This window comes from Lytechinus pictus, chromosome 2, assembly GCF_037042905.1.
Source record: "Lytechinus pictus isolate F3 Inbred chromosome 2, Lp3.0, whole genome shotgun sequence".
Classification (NCBI taxonomy): Eukaryota; Metazoa; Echinodermata; class Echinoidea; order Temnopleuroida; family Toxopneustidae; genus Lytechinus; species Lytechinus pictus.
Genome location: NC_087246.1, coordinates 11,673,262 through 11,687,853, shown reverse-complemented (window position 1 = coordinate 11,687,853; position 14,592 = coordinate 11,673,262). Strand labels below are relative to the sequence as shown.

The 14,592-nt window shown below is 34.7% G+C and overlaps 1 protein-coding gene across 1 annotated transcript; it reads right to left on the bottom strand.

Annotated features, from left to right (window-relative positions):
• Nucleotides 1-1,630: 1,630 nt before the first annotated feature.
• Nucleotides 1,631-14,264, bottom strand: LOC129275615 (sn-1-specific diacylglycerol lipase ABHD11-like). Its single transcript, XM_054912132.2, has 7 exons — nt 14,036-14,264; nt 9,611-9,763; nt 8,707-8,854; nt 5,656-5,832; nt 4,873-5,043; nt 4,280-4,464; nt 1,631-3,715 (listed from the first exon to the last, which is right to left on the bottom strand). The coding sequence occupies exons 2-7, from the start codon at nt 9,742-9,744 to the stop codon at nt 3,574-3,576; spliced, it is 957 nt and encodes a 318-aa protein (XP_054768107.2). The 5' UTR covers nt 9,745-9,763; nt 14,036-14,264; the 3' UTR covers nt 1,631-3,573.
• Between the last annotated feature and the right edge of the window lie 328 nt (nt 14,265-14,592).

Genomic DNA, 14,592 nt, shown 5'->3' with positions numbered 1-14,592 from the left:
CAGTTTTTCGTTATGAAAAACGTGCACCGAATCCTGGTCGATAAAAAGAAAATGACAAGTAACACAAGACAGAAGTATTCGTAGTCTTCCATATCAGGCTATTGCTGGTGTTTCGCGTAATAGCATCAGACTCGTATAAGGGCAAAGATAAAAGCTGCAGCCTCCGCCTATATCATAGGCTAGGTATTCTGCAACTCTTTCTATTTTTTTTCTTCACACTTCACACCAGGTGTTCCAAAATGAATCTTGCAGACATTTCAAGTTTCCACAATTTTTGTTTTCAGCATTGGCATTCCTTGCAAATTGGCCATAGCGAAATGATTATAGAACATGTACTATTTTCTCATTACTATGTAGTTCCTTGTTCTTGGTTTTACTAGATTAAGGTTATTACAATTGAATTAATGATTATTAGGCTATTTATTGTGGCTTTTTTTTAGAATTATAGTTGATTTACGGTCATGTTTGTGGATAAATTGCAATATCTCTTAGAGCAATCTGCTGTGCTTTGATATTAGTGAATGTGTATTGGTATCAGAGTATGGGTTGTTGTAGTGCAATCAAGATGGTTTTGTAGTGCTAATCACAAAAGTAATAGTTGCAATATGTAATAAGAATAGAGATGTTGGTTTTTAATGCTTTGGCAATAAAAATTGTGTTTACTTCATTGTACAACTGGTCCATGTGTTGAGTGGGTAAAAGGGAACATAATTTGGTGTAAAACTCATTGATCTGTCAGCTCCCAATATTCCCTATGTTCCTGAGCTAATATGCTAAGATATAACTTTCAAAAGTTAGTTGAAATTTATTGATCATCATGATTGTGAAAAATCAGCAATTTTTTGTCTGTATTTTAATGAAAAATGACAGAAAGGGATATTGGATTAAAATCTGCTTTGGGGAATTATTCCTAAATTTTTTCATATTTTCAATAACTTCAGCATCTGTGCCAGATTTCTTGATGTATGCATTTGATTATATTGTGGTTGTCAGCTTTGGCATTCTAACAGATGTTTAATGAGGGAGTTATTTGAAATTATACTGTAATTGGGATTTTAAAAAAAATTATAGCAAACTTTCCAATTATTCCCTTTTGCATACTTCTTTTTTTTCCTTCTTTTTTTTTCATCATGCACTTCACATATTCACTTTCATTCCATTTACTCATCTTTTTGTTCTCTTCCCTCATTCACATTGCCTCAGAGAGTTCTCTCTCTTTCTGCCCTTAAACAAGGCTACCTGTTTTGTCATATTTTACTCTTCAGTAACATGTTCATTAAGTCTCTTCACTTTTCTGTCAATCTCTCTATTATTGAGTGTATTCTTTCATCAGCCCATACCCTCAAAATCTCTTTAAAAAAAATCATCTTCTTGTCAGCCCCTCTTCTCTCTCTTCCTCATCTACCTTTTTACTTTGCTTTTCTCACCACCACTCAAAATTTCTCCTTCGTTCCTCTCTCCCCTCATTTATTTTTCAATCTCTTACGGTTTCTCACCTTCTCTCTCTCTCCCCATCTCCCTATACCATGGGCTCTCCCATTTCTCTTCCTATTCCCTGTTCACTCTTTTCCTTTACTCTGCAGACTTTAAATAGACACAACCAATGAGGAACAAAATAGTACTAAAATGATAAAGTCAATAAATATTATTTAATATAATATATAAATTAATATTAATATAATCAATACATGTAAAATAAGCAGCAATATAATGTCAATCAACTTTGTACCAATTATATGTCAACTGCACTTCTGAACGTCTCCAGGACATTTGCTCTGGCGAAAATTGCTGCGATTGAAAATCTGCACGTTAAGCCAAATATAAAACCTAACCTCCAAATTATATAAATCCTGATCATAATCTACATTATTCTGAACAAAAAACTCTATTACAATCCTAACTTTAACCCTATGCCCTCTGAGATATACACACCGGATAATTTGTCGCAGGAACAATTGTGGCAGAAGCAAATGTTGTGTCTCCCTTCTGTTCAGGATATTTGTGATTAACAAAACACCTCTGATCAAGATCCAAAAGTTGGCAATTGTATCATACTAATATAAAAAGAATGGTACCTGAGAATAACATACAACAAAGTTCCTGATCCAGGATTTAAATGGCTGTCTAGTAATGCTCGTGTGCACATAAATGTTGTAAAATGATAAACACAATGTTTTCTAGATTGTTTTGTCTTCTGGTGGTAGCTGTAATATTTACTGCTCTCTATCTTTAACTGTGAATAAACTTGCATTTCTTCTATAAGATTTGTGCCCATTGTTTTCATTTGAGTTACATTCAAGCATGTTATACTGTAAATTCACAATAGAGTGGGAAGTAATACAACTTGAGGAATTTGTATTTTCAAGAAAACATATAATATGGGTGTCATAATCCATACAGAATACTCAAAATGGAGCAATTGATTTGAGTTGTTGGCAAGGAAAACTTCCAGTGATAATACAAATGCAAGATATTGGATGTATAAGCATGGAAAAACACCCCAATCTAGGGTGTAGGAGCATTTCATAGAGGAACCCAATTATTTTATTGTCAAAGTGGATAAGTTTCCACTCCTCTGGATTTTATTTATAAGTTTTTAATCCTTAAATTATGATTTTGTTTCATTCACATTGTGTTGCCAATTTAGAGTGCAATGATCAATTTAAGTTTAATGGCTTTCATTAAGGAACAGCAAATACATTGCACTTTAAAATGGAATATTTTTCCCCAGCCTTGTTTTCTCCTCTCTTTCTAATCATATTTTATGTGTAATTGCCAGCAGTCAAGATAAAGTTGAAAAAATGCCTCTTAAAAGAGACACAGTACCTCTGCATACAAAGGAAATATTTTATTATTTTCATCAATCATTTAAAAAATAATGTCCAAACTCTAAACGTAATAATTCTTGATATTTCACCTCTCTTAACGCTACTGAATTTAAATTTTAACCTTTTATTATTATAAATGAAATTGAAATACAGAAGTAGCAAAAGTGTGGCATATTTCTTCATACTCTAATCCACATTTGGTGTTTCCTATGATGGAGGTTACAAGAGATGGAGGTTACAACTAAATATATGCTCTTTACCCACAGTGGACACAAGCAACTCTATGATTGTGATTCACCTTGCACGTCTCAGATTTCAAGCATACAAATAGGTATAATAATGGGGAATTCGTTTACATGAGACAACATTGAAAACTGGAAAGACTTGACTTTACTGGAAATACTACTGAATTTGATTGGCCAGAGAAAGCAAGAAAGTGAAAATGTTGATACATGCCTTTACCTTTAATATTTACTGTTATTCATTAACTGTAAAACCTCTATAAAAAAAATCTTCTTAAGTTACACATTTCAAATGACAGAATTAAAAAAACGGTAAAGAACCTATCAATCCATTACATCAATGGCCAGGTTAATTGCTGTGTCAGTGTTAAAACTAAGAATGACTGGCAAAACACAATATCACATTTAATGTTTTCTTCAATTTGTAGCCTGTTCTCCACATTACCCTGTTTTTGTTTTCAGCAGAACCGTTAGAATCCCAATAGCTCACTCCACACATAACGTCATGAAGAATCCTTGAGAAATGGAAGAATGGTTTGAAGAAACTCTGCAGGCTTCTCAGAATGGACCCAGTGACCAGCACCCTCTATAGATTTAAAACTGGCATTGGGGAAGAGATTCTTGAGCTCTGGATAGTCTTCAGGTCTGGAATAACAGAGACGATGGAGGGGGAAATAGAGAGAAAACATAGGAATTAGGATATATATTTTCCTTTTTATATACTACACCATATATATTTTCCTTTTTACATAATACACCGTATAATCCTTTAGGTACAGGCACATAGTAGCACTGTTATAAATGGTGTTATATCACTACACAATTCAGTACAATAATACATTAGCAATGCTATTGGTCTATTGTTATACAATCAAATAAGTGTCAAAACCCTCTTTATGCTCTACCAACCTGACCAAGAATATATCAGTATTTTAAAAGCTGAAAATCAGTATTTTGGTGAGGAAATCACTATTTTTTTTAAAGAAATAGCATAGGATAACACATAAAGCTTAAACTTTAAAAAATATGTATTTTCAATAAAACCATCAGTATATATACTTCTCATTTTTCAGTACTAAATACTGAAAATCAGTACTAGTTCGCAGCTCTATTCATTTTATTCCATAAAAGCCTGTGTTTATCCATCTAAACATATTGCCAAAAAGCAGCTGTATAATCAAGGAATATTAATAGAAAAAATCCTATTACCTGAGGTAGATAGAATTAGATCCTCCTATAAAGAGTGTATCTCCTGTGTAGCATGCTCCTGGTGGTATAAGGAGCCTTTTTAGATGCTCCATGTTTTCTCCAATAGCATCTAGATTAACCCTCCATCTAAGATGACCATTCTCCTGGATTAGGTTGGTTAGTAAAAAGTTCCGTACACCAGTATCCTGTGAAATATGGAGTAAAATTTAATAAATTGATGAACATCCTCTCTCCTCTTCCTCAATATCATTCTAAAATTGTATTCATCATAATCATAAAGCTCATCATATTATATCATATCATCATTATCATTACTACCATCATCTCCATTGTCTTTGTCATCATCATCAGCATTGCTTTCATCATAATCATCACCATCAATATCATCATGTCACCATTGCCATTATTAGCATTATCATCACTATCTGTCAATAGTTTACCAAATAAAGTGCTTGTATACTACTGTCTTGAGAATTGAATAAATTGAAATGAAATACAATGAAAGTAAACAACAAAAAATGTATTAGATATCACTATCATCAAATCATTAATTTTAGTGAAGGCCTATTGTTTGTAAACCATCGTAACCTTACTGGAATCTCAGGTTGTAGCTGTACATTCAAATCCTTCTTAGCCTGACTCAAAGACACAGAATGATCCAGCTTGGCATCTTTCATGATTTGGATGTAGCTAACTGTATCTCTGCCAGTCTCAACAGCTTTATGGGTGACATCAACAACCACAAGCTTGTTCAGGACTTCAGGCTACAATAAAATAAAGCAACAAACAAAGGTTTAATGAGTTTTAGGTACAATTGGACATTTCTTTTTAAAATACTAGAATTATGAAACATTCTGCCAATTGCTACATAAGCAATTACCATAATTATTACCATAATTACAAAGATATGAATAGCATACATTGAGTTTTGATGTACTGAGACCCACTGTCATGAAAAGCAGGGTTCAGTGTGCTTGTGCTAAGAATAAGTTGGATGAAAACTAGTGACAAATGTGATAGGGGGTTGATATCATTAAAATGAGAATGAATACACTCTTGCATTAAGACCATATCACGTGCATAAACTGAGCAAACAATATGTCTGGTTGAGACTATACAAATATCCTTCCTGAGTAAAACTTCTTATAGCTGTGATAGATTCATTTTCAAATCAATACTAACGTGGGATCAATTTCATCACACAACACGTTAAACAAGGGGCAAGAGTTCCTTTCACAAACCTAAAATAAAGATTGATGCAAGGAAAACAATTATTAAGAGAGACAATTGATCTTGCTTACTTCACGCTTGAATGCATCCTGATTTAAACAAATTCTTTTAAATGGAACCTATTTGATCACACATAGTTAACCTACATGAGACAGTGCAAGAGCCATTGCAGTGCGACCTCCCATGCTGTGCCCCACGAGGTCACATCGATCCGTCATGAGATCAAGCTCCAACAGTGATAAAATATCATTGACCATTGCTTCGTAGTTCATGATAGCTGAATGGCTACTCTGGCCATGGTTCCGAGCATCAATGGTCACAATCTATTAAAGATAATTCAATAAGACAGATTTAAAAGATGATGATAATGATGATGATTATGATGATAATGTGTTGTGTGTATATCTGTTACAGTGCTGCGATGCATCGCCCAATTGTCCTGTTTACTATGTATTCCAATTTCATATTGTATACTTCTTTAACCTAAGTTGTCCTTGACATGAAAACTCTCTGAGGCCTACCAGACAGAGCAACAAGTAATGTATGCAAACTGGATTTGAATTATTGTACAGTATTGTTGACAAGATACGCAATCCCCTCATTACTAGGCTCCTAGAAAAGAAGCATCCATAGATTTTAATCACTTAGTAGACAGGCCTATTCACAGATATCTCACATTATTTGCATTTCATGAAAAGTCTTGACTATGCTTATGCTTCCATTATTTATCCGGGCCACTCTTTTTCCCAGTTGTATGGCCTGGTCAACCCCCCTCTTTTATTCTTCATTTCATTTCACCAAAAAGGCAAAGCCTACATTTGTCAGATTCATTTAATTCTATTTTTATTTACTACACATAGAAGAAATCACCAAGCAAATAAATATTCTACAAGACAAAGATCCATCAACAAATCCAGCTACTATGCCATATATCATAATGCATACAGACAAGCCCCAAAGGCTCAATCCCAAAGAAGGATGAACAGTCTGACTCTTTTATTACGATATATATACACAACAAAAAAAGTAAGTCCCCCCTTAAACAAACATCAATAATTTCCGAACCAATGCGAGTTTTTAATATATTTTTACATGAGCGTGTAGGTAATTTTATAAGCTATCCTCTGAGTAAATGTTATGGACATATTTTACGTCATGCTTCAGTGAGCACCGTCAGAAGGCAAAAATGTCACTTTTCAAAAGTCACAGGCCAAATATCATTACTTTGATTCCATTTTATTGGAACTAATTCCACATTCTCATCATGAAAAATAGTCAGAAGGCTTGTAAAAGGTACTTTCTAAAAGACGATACAACTTTTTTGTCTAAATTTCACGGTTGAATAAACACAAGTCCAAATTTGCTATAATTGGATGTTTTACACATTTCTATAAATAAAAATGATAGAATATGATGACAGTTATTTTTGGGAAGAGTATCTTCAGCAATATTCATCGTTTCACGGTTCAATAAACATTTATTGAATACAAAAAATACGATTTTCAAATATCATAAGCATGTATTGTTTCATTTTGGTAACTGAAAATGCTATTTTCTCATCTTTTTCGTTATGTTCATGACCAATTAACATGCTTCAATGATTCAAAGGCGTTTAATTAAACGTTCACGCTTGAATGAACATGTGGAATGTGATTAGCTCTTTTTTACGTTATTGGAAAAAATGCAATTTGTAACTATGGATATCTGTCACAAACCTCCATGCATAGTTCATTTGATTTGATTTTTATGAAAATCCCGATGTTTAATGCATCAGTGAGCACACAATATTCGAAAATTATGCAAATGAGAAAAAAGTTCAAGGCCTTGGCCCCACTCTGTGCCGTATCGAATGGTTATTTTGGTGTGCGCGCCTTTTGGATAGTGTTACTCTGAAGCCATGTGCGAAGTTTCATGAAATAACTGTTGGCAAAAGTAACAAAAACCGTCCATGAAACAAACCCTCATTTCATATTTGTTAGAATGTTGACTTCCTCTCTCATAGACTTGTGTACATTATGGGTGCATAAGTTTAAAAATACGTAACCCCTTATTCAATATGGTGGAACTTTTTTTCAAGGCTGTCTTTTTTAATGTCATTTGGTAGTAATGTTTATCAACCCATGGGCAGAATTCTGTGCAAAAATGAAATCGATTTGTTTATTTATGGATGAGTGAGCACGCATCAAAGTGGGGAAATTGGTATTTTCAATGTCACAGACTCATTTTAAAGGGTAATAAAGTGAATTTTGGGGGCAAATTCGGTTTCAAATGTGACTTTAATCGCTGTGTTTTTATCATCCATCATTTCTATCAACACATAATTTCCGAACTTTAAACATTTTCATGGTTGAGCGAGCAAAAAATTAGGAATAAATACTCTTTATACTGCATAAATGTATTCTTTCCTTACAATTTCTCATGATCAGTTTAATTTATGGACAAATCAGTGGTGGATCCAAAATTCTAAAATGGAGGAGAGGCCTATAATCGGGGGAGACACCAACATTTTCAAATTTTAACATGATCTAACAAGTTGTAGAGGATATTATCATAATACGTCACAATACAGGGGCCGCGGAACGGTTTTCAAAGTGGGGGGGGGGGGCTGACCATGCAAAAAAATCACAATCGTACGGTCATTTTTACATTTTTGTACATGCTTTTGGAAAAAAGTGGGGGAGGGGGGCTGAACCCCCCCCCCCCGCTGCCGTGGCCCCTGCAATACATTGTGCTCACTCAACCATGAACATACGATATCAAAATTGTGTGTGGAGTGGCTAAATGATGTAAAGTAAAACAGCATAACACCATAAAATTCACCTAAAAACAACTTTTGCCCAACTTTGTATTTGCACAATCTGAAAAACGACTCTTGTGACTTTCAAAAATGGCCATTTTTAATCCAATCTTTAATTATTCATGCATGACTCAACCGATCAATCTCATTTTTCACCAGGAGTTGTTTAATGAGTGTAGAAAACCACCTAAGAAATATCATATCTCAAAATAATTCCGTTCAAAAGTTACAGCAATTTGATTTAGGGGGGACTTACTTTTTTTGTTGTGTATAGTTGCATTCCTTATGTAGGTGTACATATACCTCAACACAGAATGTGTTTGGATGATTCAGACAAAATGGTGTATTTTGATTGCAAATATGTATCTACTTGATGGTACCCATCTGTAGTCCTACTTACTGGTCTGGACAGCTCCAATGCCATACGTTTTGCCAAAGACTCCCAATTTTTCCGAGATCCATACACACCATGTAAGACAAGCACTGGGTGATAACTAGAATCTGTTACCCGCTTTGGTTCATGAACACCATAAGATAAACTCACAGACCTGAAATTGAAAAGAAGAGAAAATATACATCTTCACTCACAAAACTAACAATTCCTAATTTCATTGATATCTGTCGTACAGTGGTTCAGAAAACCTGACAACTTTGTAGATCTAGAGGTTTAAAATGAAAACCTGCCACAGGTTTGCCAGATACAAGTAAAGCACTGAATGATCAAACACCAAAATGTGAAGAAATTGTTGAATCCGAAACTCATGGTCACAATTTACATAGTAAACAAGGCAACTTTATGTTACCCTCACATAAAACTCAATTAACCTATGGTGACCAATATTTCATGTGTGCAGTCCACAGATGGTGGAATGAAATAACTTTTGAAATATGGAAATCACTGGAAAATTTAAATTAAATTCAAATTAATTTAATATTTTTTTTGAAGGGTTCAACTTCATATTTAGGCAGGACCACTGATCAAAATTGTAGTGTATATCAAAGGGATCACTTTTTTAGGACGGTCCAATAAAATCAGATTGTCTAAATACTTAACTTTTAAATTTGATGGGTGAATTTTGTTAGTTTAACATTTCTAATGTTACAAATTATATATATCTAAGCCAAAGTTGTCAATTTTGTGCATATTCCAAAAAAATTCTCACAAAGATGCTTAATATCTGACAACTTATGGAAAGGTGGATCACTATACCGGGCTATCACATGTCCTTTATTGAACATATTCCCTGTACAAAGCATACCATATGGGAAACTACAGAATTCTATAGTTATAGGCTTTATAATACCTGTTATCTGAATAGTTCCTTGCTACAGACATGGTTTGGGAAACAGCTTGATGGTTAGAATGACAAGGACATCTGCACTGTGTGAGGGCCTTGCTCATCAATGGAACACTTCTGGAGAGCCTTCCAACCAGCATTTTTACATTTGTTCTTCACCTGCATAAACAACAATTTATTGGATCCACAGAAATGATTAAGCCATCAAGTGGGTAAAGAGTTCCTATGATATTCTCCCTGGAGTATCCAGTCATTAAATGCAACCAAAATGGGAAAATGGAAATGGGTATAATATATGCAAATGATAAATACCTCAGCAGGAGGAATGCATAAGATTTTCTGTGACTAGGCATAAGATTACAGGCACTGTGAGTAATGTATATACAGTGAGATTTGGGGGAGGGGTGGAGTCTCATGCCTAAAGCGTAAGTATTGGTATGTTTGTAGGAAAATGAAATTCACATCACATATGTCAAGGTCAGGAGATAATCATAAATATGTAAAGTAAAGGGAAAAATTTACAAAACATAAGGAGACTTGTACACAAAATTTGCCATTTTGAAGCATGTTTGCTAATTTTTCCCTAAAAATTATTGAAAGACTTTTTAAAATTCCATAACTTTCTTTAAACCTATTTTTTCAAAACTTGTTTTAAATTGCTTCTATCATTTTGTTCTTTAAAATAAGACTGATTCTCTCCTTGGGTTTTGTTTTCCTCTAGGGCCTAATACTGATTTTTAGGTCTGAGCAGTAGGGGAAAGTTTTCAGGAATCTGGGGCCTGTTGCATGAAAGGGTCTTTCGTAGAACCATTCTACGTAAGAACGAGATATCGCTCAACTGTTTCACAAAGCCGATTTGGGCGATACGAAGAATGGTCCTTGGAAAGACACCTTCAGACATGTCCTACGTAGGCATGATCTTCTTTGCACACCGCCCGCCACCGTCGGCATTGAGAGAAAATGCATTTACGGCAAGCCACACTGACATATCACCTCTAAACATTTTTTTTGGTTGCACTCTGATGCATTTTATCTGGGATGGTGCCAAGCTATGTTTTATATGGGGGCTATAGTTGTCATCAATTTCAGGTCGTCTTTTTGCACGACAGGACGACCAAAAACGGATGTCATTTTAACTTCTCCGGGGTACATGTATTATTCCCGGGGGTAACGTATAGGGCCAAATATTTTTTTAAATAATATGTTTTCTTCTATTCTCCCTCCGTCTTATCCCCACCCCTTTTCTATTAAAAAAATAAACTTGAAATACTTGAAATGGGCGGCACTATATCTCTTTAGCCGACCCCAGTCATGCTTTCTCATTAAAGATAAACAACAAATTTCTTTAAAAGAAATTATGTAAGGTAAGAAACGTGTTCAATAACATTCAGCAAAAAAAAAACAAGACAAACAAAACTAAGATGTTAAACATGCTAAATCGTTTATTTATTTTTATTTTATTTTCATTATAATTATTTTTTTTTGCTGAGATTTATTTTAATCAATGAAAATTAATTGTTGGATTTGAAACAGTGAAACAAAACAAAAAACCTGCAGCTAATATTGAATTTAAGATACAAATTAAGCCTATATAGCTTACGAATCCATCACAATCATTACAAATGAAGATAAGTTCATTAAAGAAAAGATTATGGAAAGTCCATACGAAGAGGCGCATTTTAAATCTTTTATGTTATTTCTTAAACCTTATATTCTTATATAAACTTCCATAAATTAAGTGATCATCTTTAAATATGACCAGCGTTTATGATCGTTGTCATATTTAGCATTATTTCTGTAAAAGTATTTTTCCATTGCGGATTGATTCACACCCTTTTCTATGTTTTAATTATTATTGCAAAGTACTACTTTATCCACTTGGACATGTTTGCAGCAATTTTCATATTTTCATTTTCTTCTGTTACTCATCATGCAACTGAGCTATGTTTATACTCTAAACACTCACATTTGTATTTCTTGCGTTATATCTGACAAATAAAATAAATAAATTAGATTTTTCACACGCAGCCTCTCATATTTTCCTTTTTAGTCTCATACAATCAGACACTGTTGATTTTGTTTACTCCATTCAAACCCTATATTTACCTCAACAAATAACATATTAACGCATAATTTGCAAAATTATCATTATATACAAGTATTCTATAAAAATACAGAATATTGAACTCATAAATGTCGAAATTACTTAGTTAAATCAATTTTTATGTCGGACAAGGGTCTCTTTCGTTGAAATATCAATAAAAGGTGTCTCTAAAAAGACACCGTGTTCTAAATAAGGGAAATAATGAAAATTTCGATTTTATTTAGTTATGTTTGTGAATCTTTAAAGTTTTTTTCTCTTTTAACCTCATAAAGTAAGCTCCATACATCAATTCTACTATCAGTAATAAATAAAACATTATTTGATCTCCTTTTATTGAAATTTCGGATTTTATGTAAAGTCGTCATTCAGAAATAAAAGGTTCAGGTGACGATGAAGACTAAATATTTTTCCGATACTATCGATATCAAACGATGTCGCGGACTTGGAAGACAAAATTGCCTTCGTGAAACGGAAAGCGCTGATTTGTCGCCAATCTTCCTATCTCGGAAGAATGGTCCTAGGACGTTCCTACGTATCGCTCATCTCGTCATGCAACAGGCCCCTGGATGTTAATTAATCCAATCTTTCACCCTGCCCAGTCACTTCATTTCCTCTCGAATACTCAATTACTTCAGTCGTCAATTGATGACACTGTTATTTGAAATTTGAGCAGTATAACAAGTTTTTCTGGGCAGAAATAATATTACACATTTTACTTTAATTAGCAGACAAATTTCAGATAAGTTTTTGCACAGCCTTATTCTCCAATATCTAATTAATTAATCACAGTGCACATTGGGAATAGCATGACGGTCGCATCTATCTCAATTTCTGTCATATATCAGTCAAAGTCAAACTTTGACTTAATTTGTCTTTGCTGTATTACATGTAGACTTCATCCCGGGATAGCTTTGAAGCTGCTGAAAGGGATTACTCTTCAAGGTTCAAGACTTGTCATCTCTTGATCAATCTAGACATTGCATAGAACGAATCTGTAACTTACGTCTAGACTTAACATTGAATAAGTTTAATATCCTGGGATGAAAACGTGTAGGCCTCTCAGCGTGAGAAATTGAAACTAGAAAACTTCATGCAAACATGCATAAATTATGCATATATTTATTCTCATCAGAGAATAAATTTGTTTGAAATTAATGCAGCTAAAATTGGTTTGCTAAAATGAATGTGCAAAAATCTGAGGCCTTTTCCAGCTTAAAAATCATGAAATAAAAGCCCCACTTTCTCTCTCCATTTTTTTTAGCAGTGAGTGAGTCATCTGGCAAAACCTAAGGGCAAGTTCAAACTTCAAGTGAGTAGATCTAGACTAATATAGGCTCCATAAAGAAACACAAATTCGGTATTAAATGTAGTGTGCGCTTCCGCTCAGCTTAACATAATATTAATACGAGGTCTGTTTTTCAGCCGAGGATCGGCTGACTCTGATCTGGACTGCGACAGACTCACTGAACACTTCGCGGGGGCGTTCCCCGGGGCGTGGCCGAGTAGTCTGCTGGGCAAACCCTTCACTCGAGTTAAGGGTCTGAATGTGCAGCCTACTCATGCCTTGTGTACTGAAGTCTCTCTCGCTCTGGATTGGAACAGCAAGTTTTGTATGTGCTAGTCTTTGCGTGGAGGCACACTCATTGATCAAAGTTCCAATCAGGGTCTGTGCCTGCAGACTAGTGCAGTGTTTCCACTCTTCCCGAAATTCGGGAAATTTCAGGAAATTTTGACTTTTTCCAGGAAAGGTTCGGGAAATGAAAAAATTCCAGGAAATTTCGGGAAATCCGAAAATTACAATCAAACAACAATTAAACATAGCAACTATTAATATTCATGTTATATTTACGTAATTTTTTTACCTCCATACGTAGCTCAAAATTTTCCGCTCGCGCTCCGCGCTCGCATTCTGTAATGTCGTTCCCATTTTTAAAGAGGGCGTGAACACAAAAAAATCTAAATTCCATGATTTTGGCCACCTGGACCAAATTTACACTCGCTGTATTATTGCCCGATTTTTGTTTAAAATCAGAGTTGAAAATTTCAGGAAATATTTATGAATTTCAGGAAATTTGGGATTCAGTTTCGGGAAATTTATTTTGGAGCTGTGGAAACACTGGACTAGTGGCCGAGCTAGCATTCTGGACGAGCTCCGAGAATGCGGCGCTATACCGTCGGGCGTAAATTAATGGATGCGAAACGAAAGCGCTAGTAAAGTTCAAATAATGATCATTGGCAAAATACGCAATTTTTATACCTACCGTACCGTACGGTACAAGTTAGCAGGTCTGCAGCTGATTCAATAATTAAGTCCTTATCATACTTACAAAGATGAAACTGGGAGTACATCCAACAATATTATAAGGTCTTTGATCCAACATCCCCAGCTGTTCTTGTTTAACTTCCCGGCGCCTCGCAATTCAATCGACCGAACCGTACTTATAATGCCCCGTAGGCGGCCAGCGCCAGGCCAGACTAGGCATGTCAAAACTGCCCCGCTGGCGCGCCGCCTGCCTAGCTTCTTCCCTCGCGCTCGGCGCTCTCTCCAATGCATATGAGCTCATGGTATGGTATAAACACAAAGACAAAAAATGAATAAAAATAATGTACCGTACTTCTTTTTCTTCTTAGTAATATTATGAAATGTGGAATGCATTATCTTTTTATTTCCAGTGATCACCTTGGCAATATGAAACAACTGTATCAGAAATATATCATACTGGTACTTTCAATTAGTGAATAAATCAATAATTCAATTTGGTTAAACTTGGCTAAATCACCTCTGAGACATTTGATTGCTGCTATTGCTAATCAAACCCGAGAAAAATTGTATTTACATTCATTTGCCAACTGAGTAATGACTCATCTTCTGAATGTGATATTC

What these genes read in the sequence shown, in the direction of transcription:
- LOC129275615 (XM_054912132.2), bottom strand. Translation starts at nt 9,744, where the DNA reads ATGCTGGTTGGAAGGCTCTCCAGAAGTGTTCCATTGATGAGCAAGGCC. An exon ending in AGGAACTATTCAGATAACAG is followed by an intron (nt 8,855 to 9,610) that starts GTATTATAAAGC and finishes TTTCAATTTCAG; the next exon opens with GTCTGTGAGTTTATCTTATG. An exon ending in TGGCTCTTGCACTGTCTCAT is followed by an intron (nt 5,044 to 5,655) that starts GTAGGTTAACTA and finishes ATTTTATTGTAG; the next exon opens with CCTGAAGTCCTGAACAAGCT.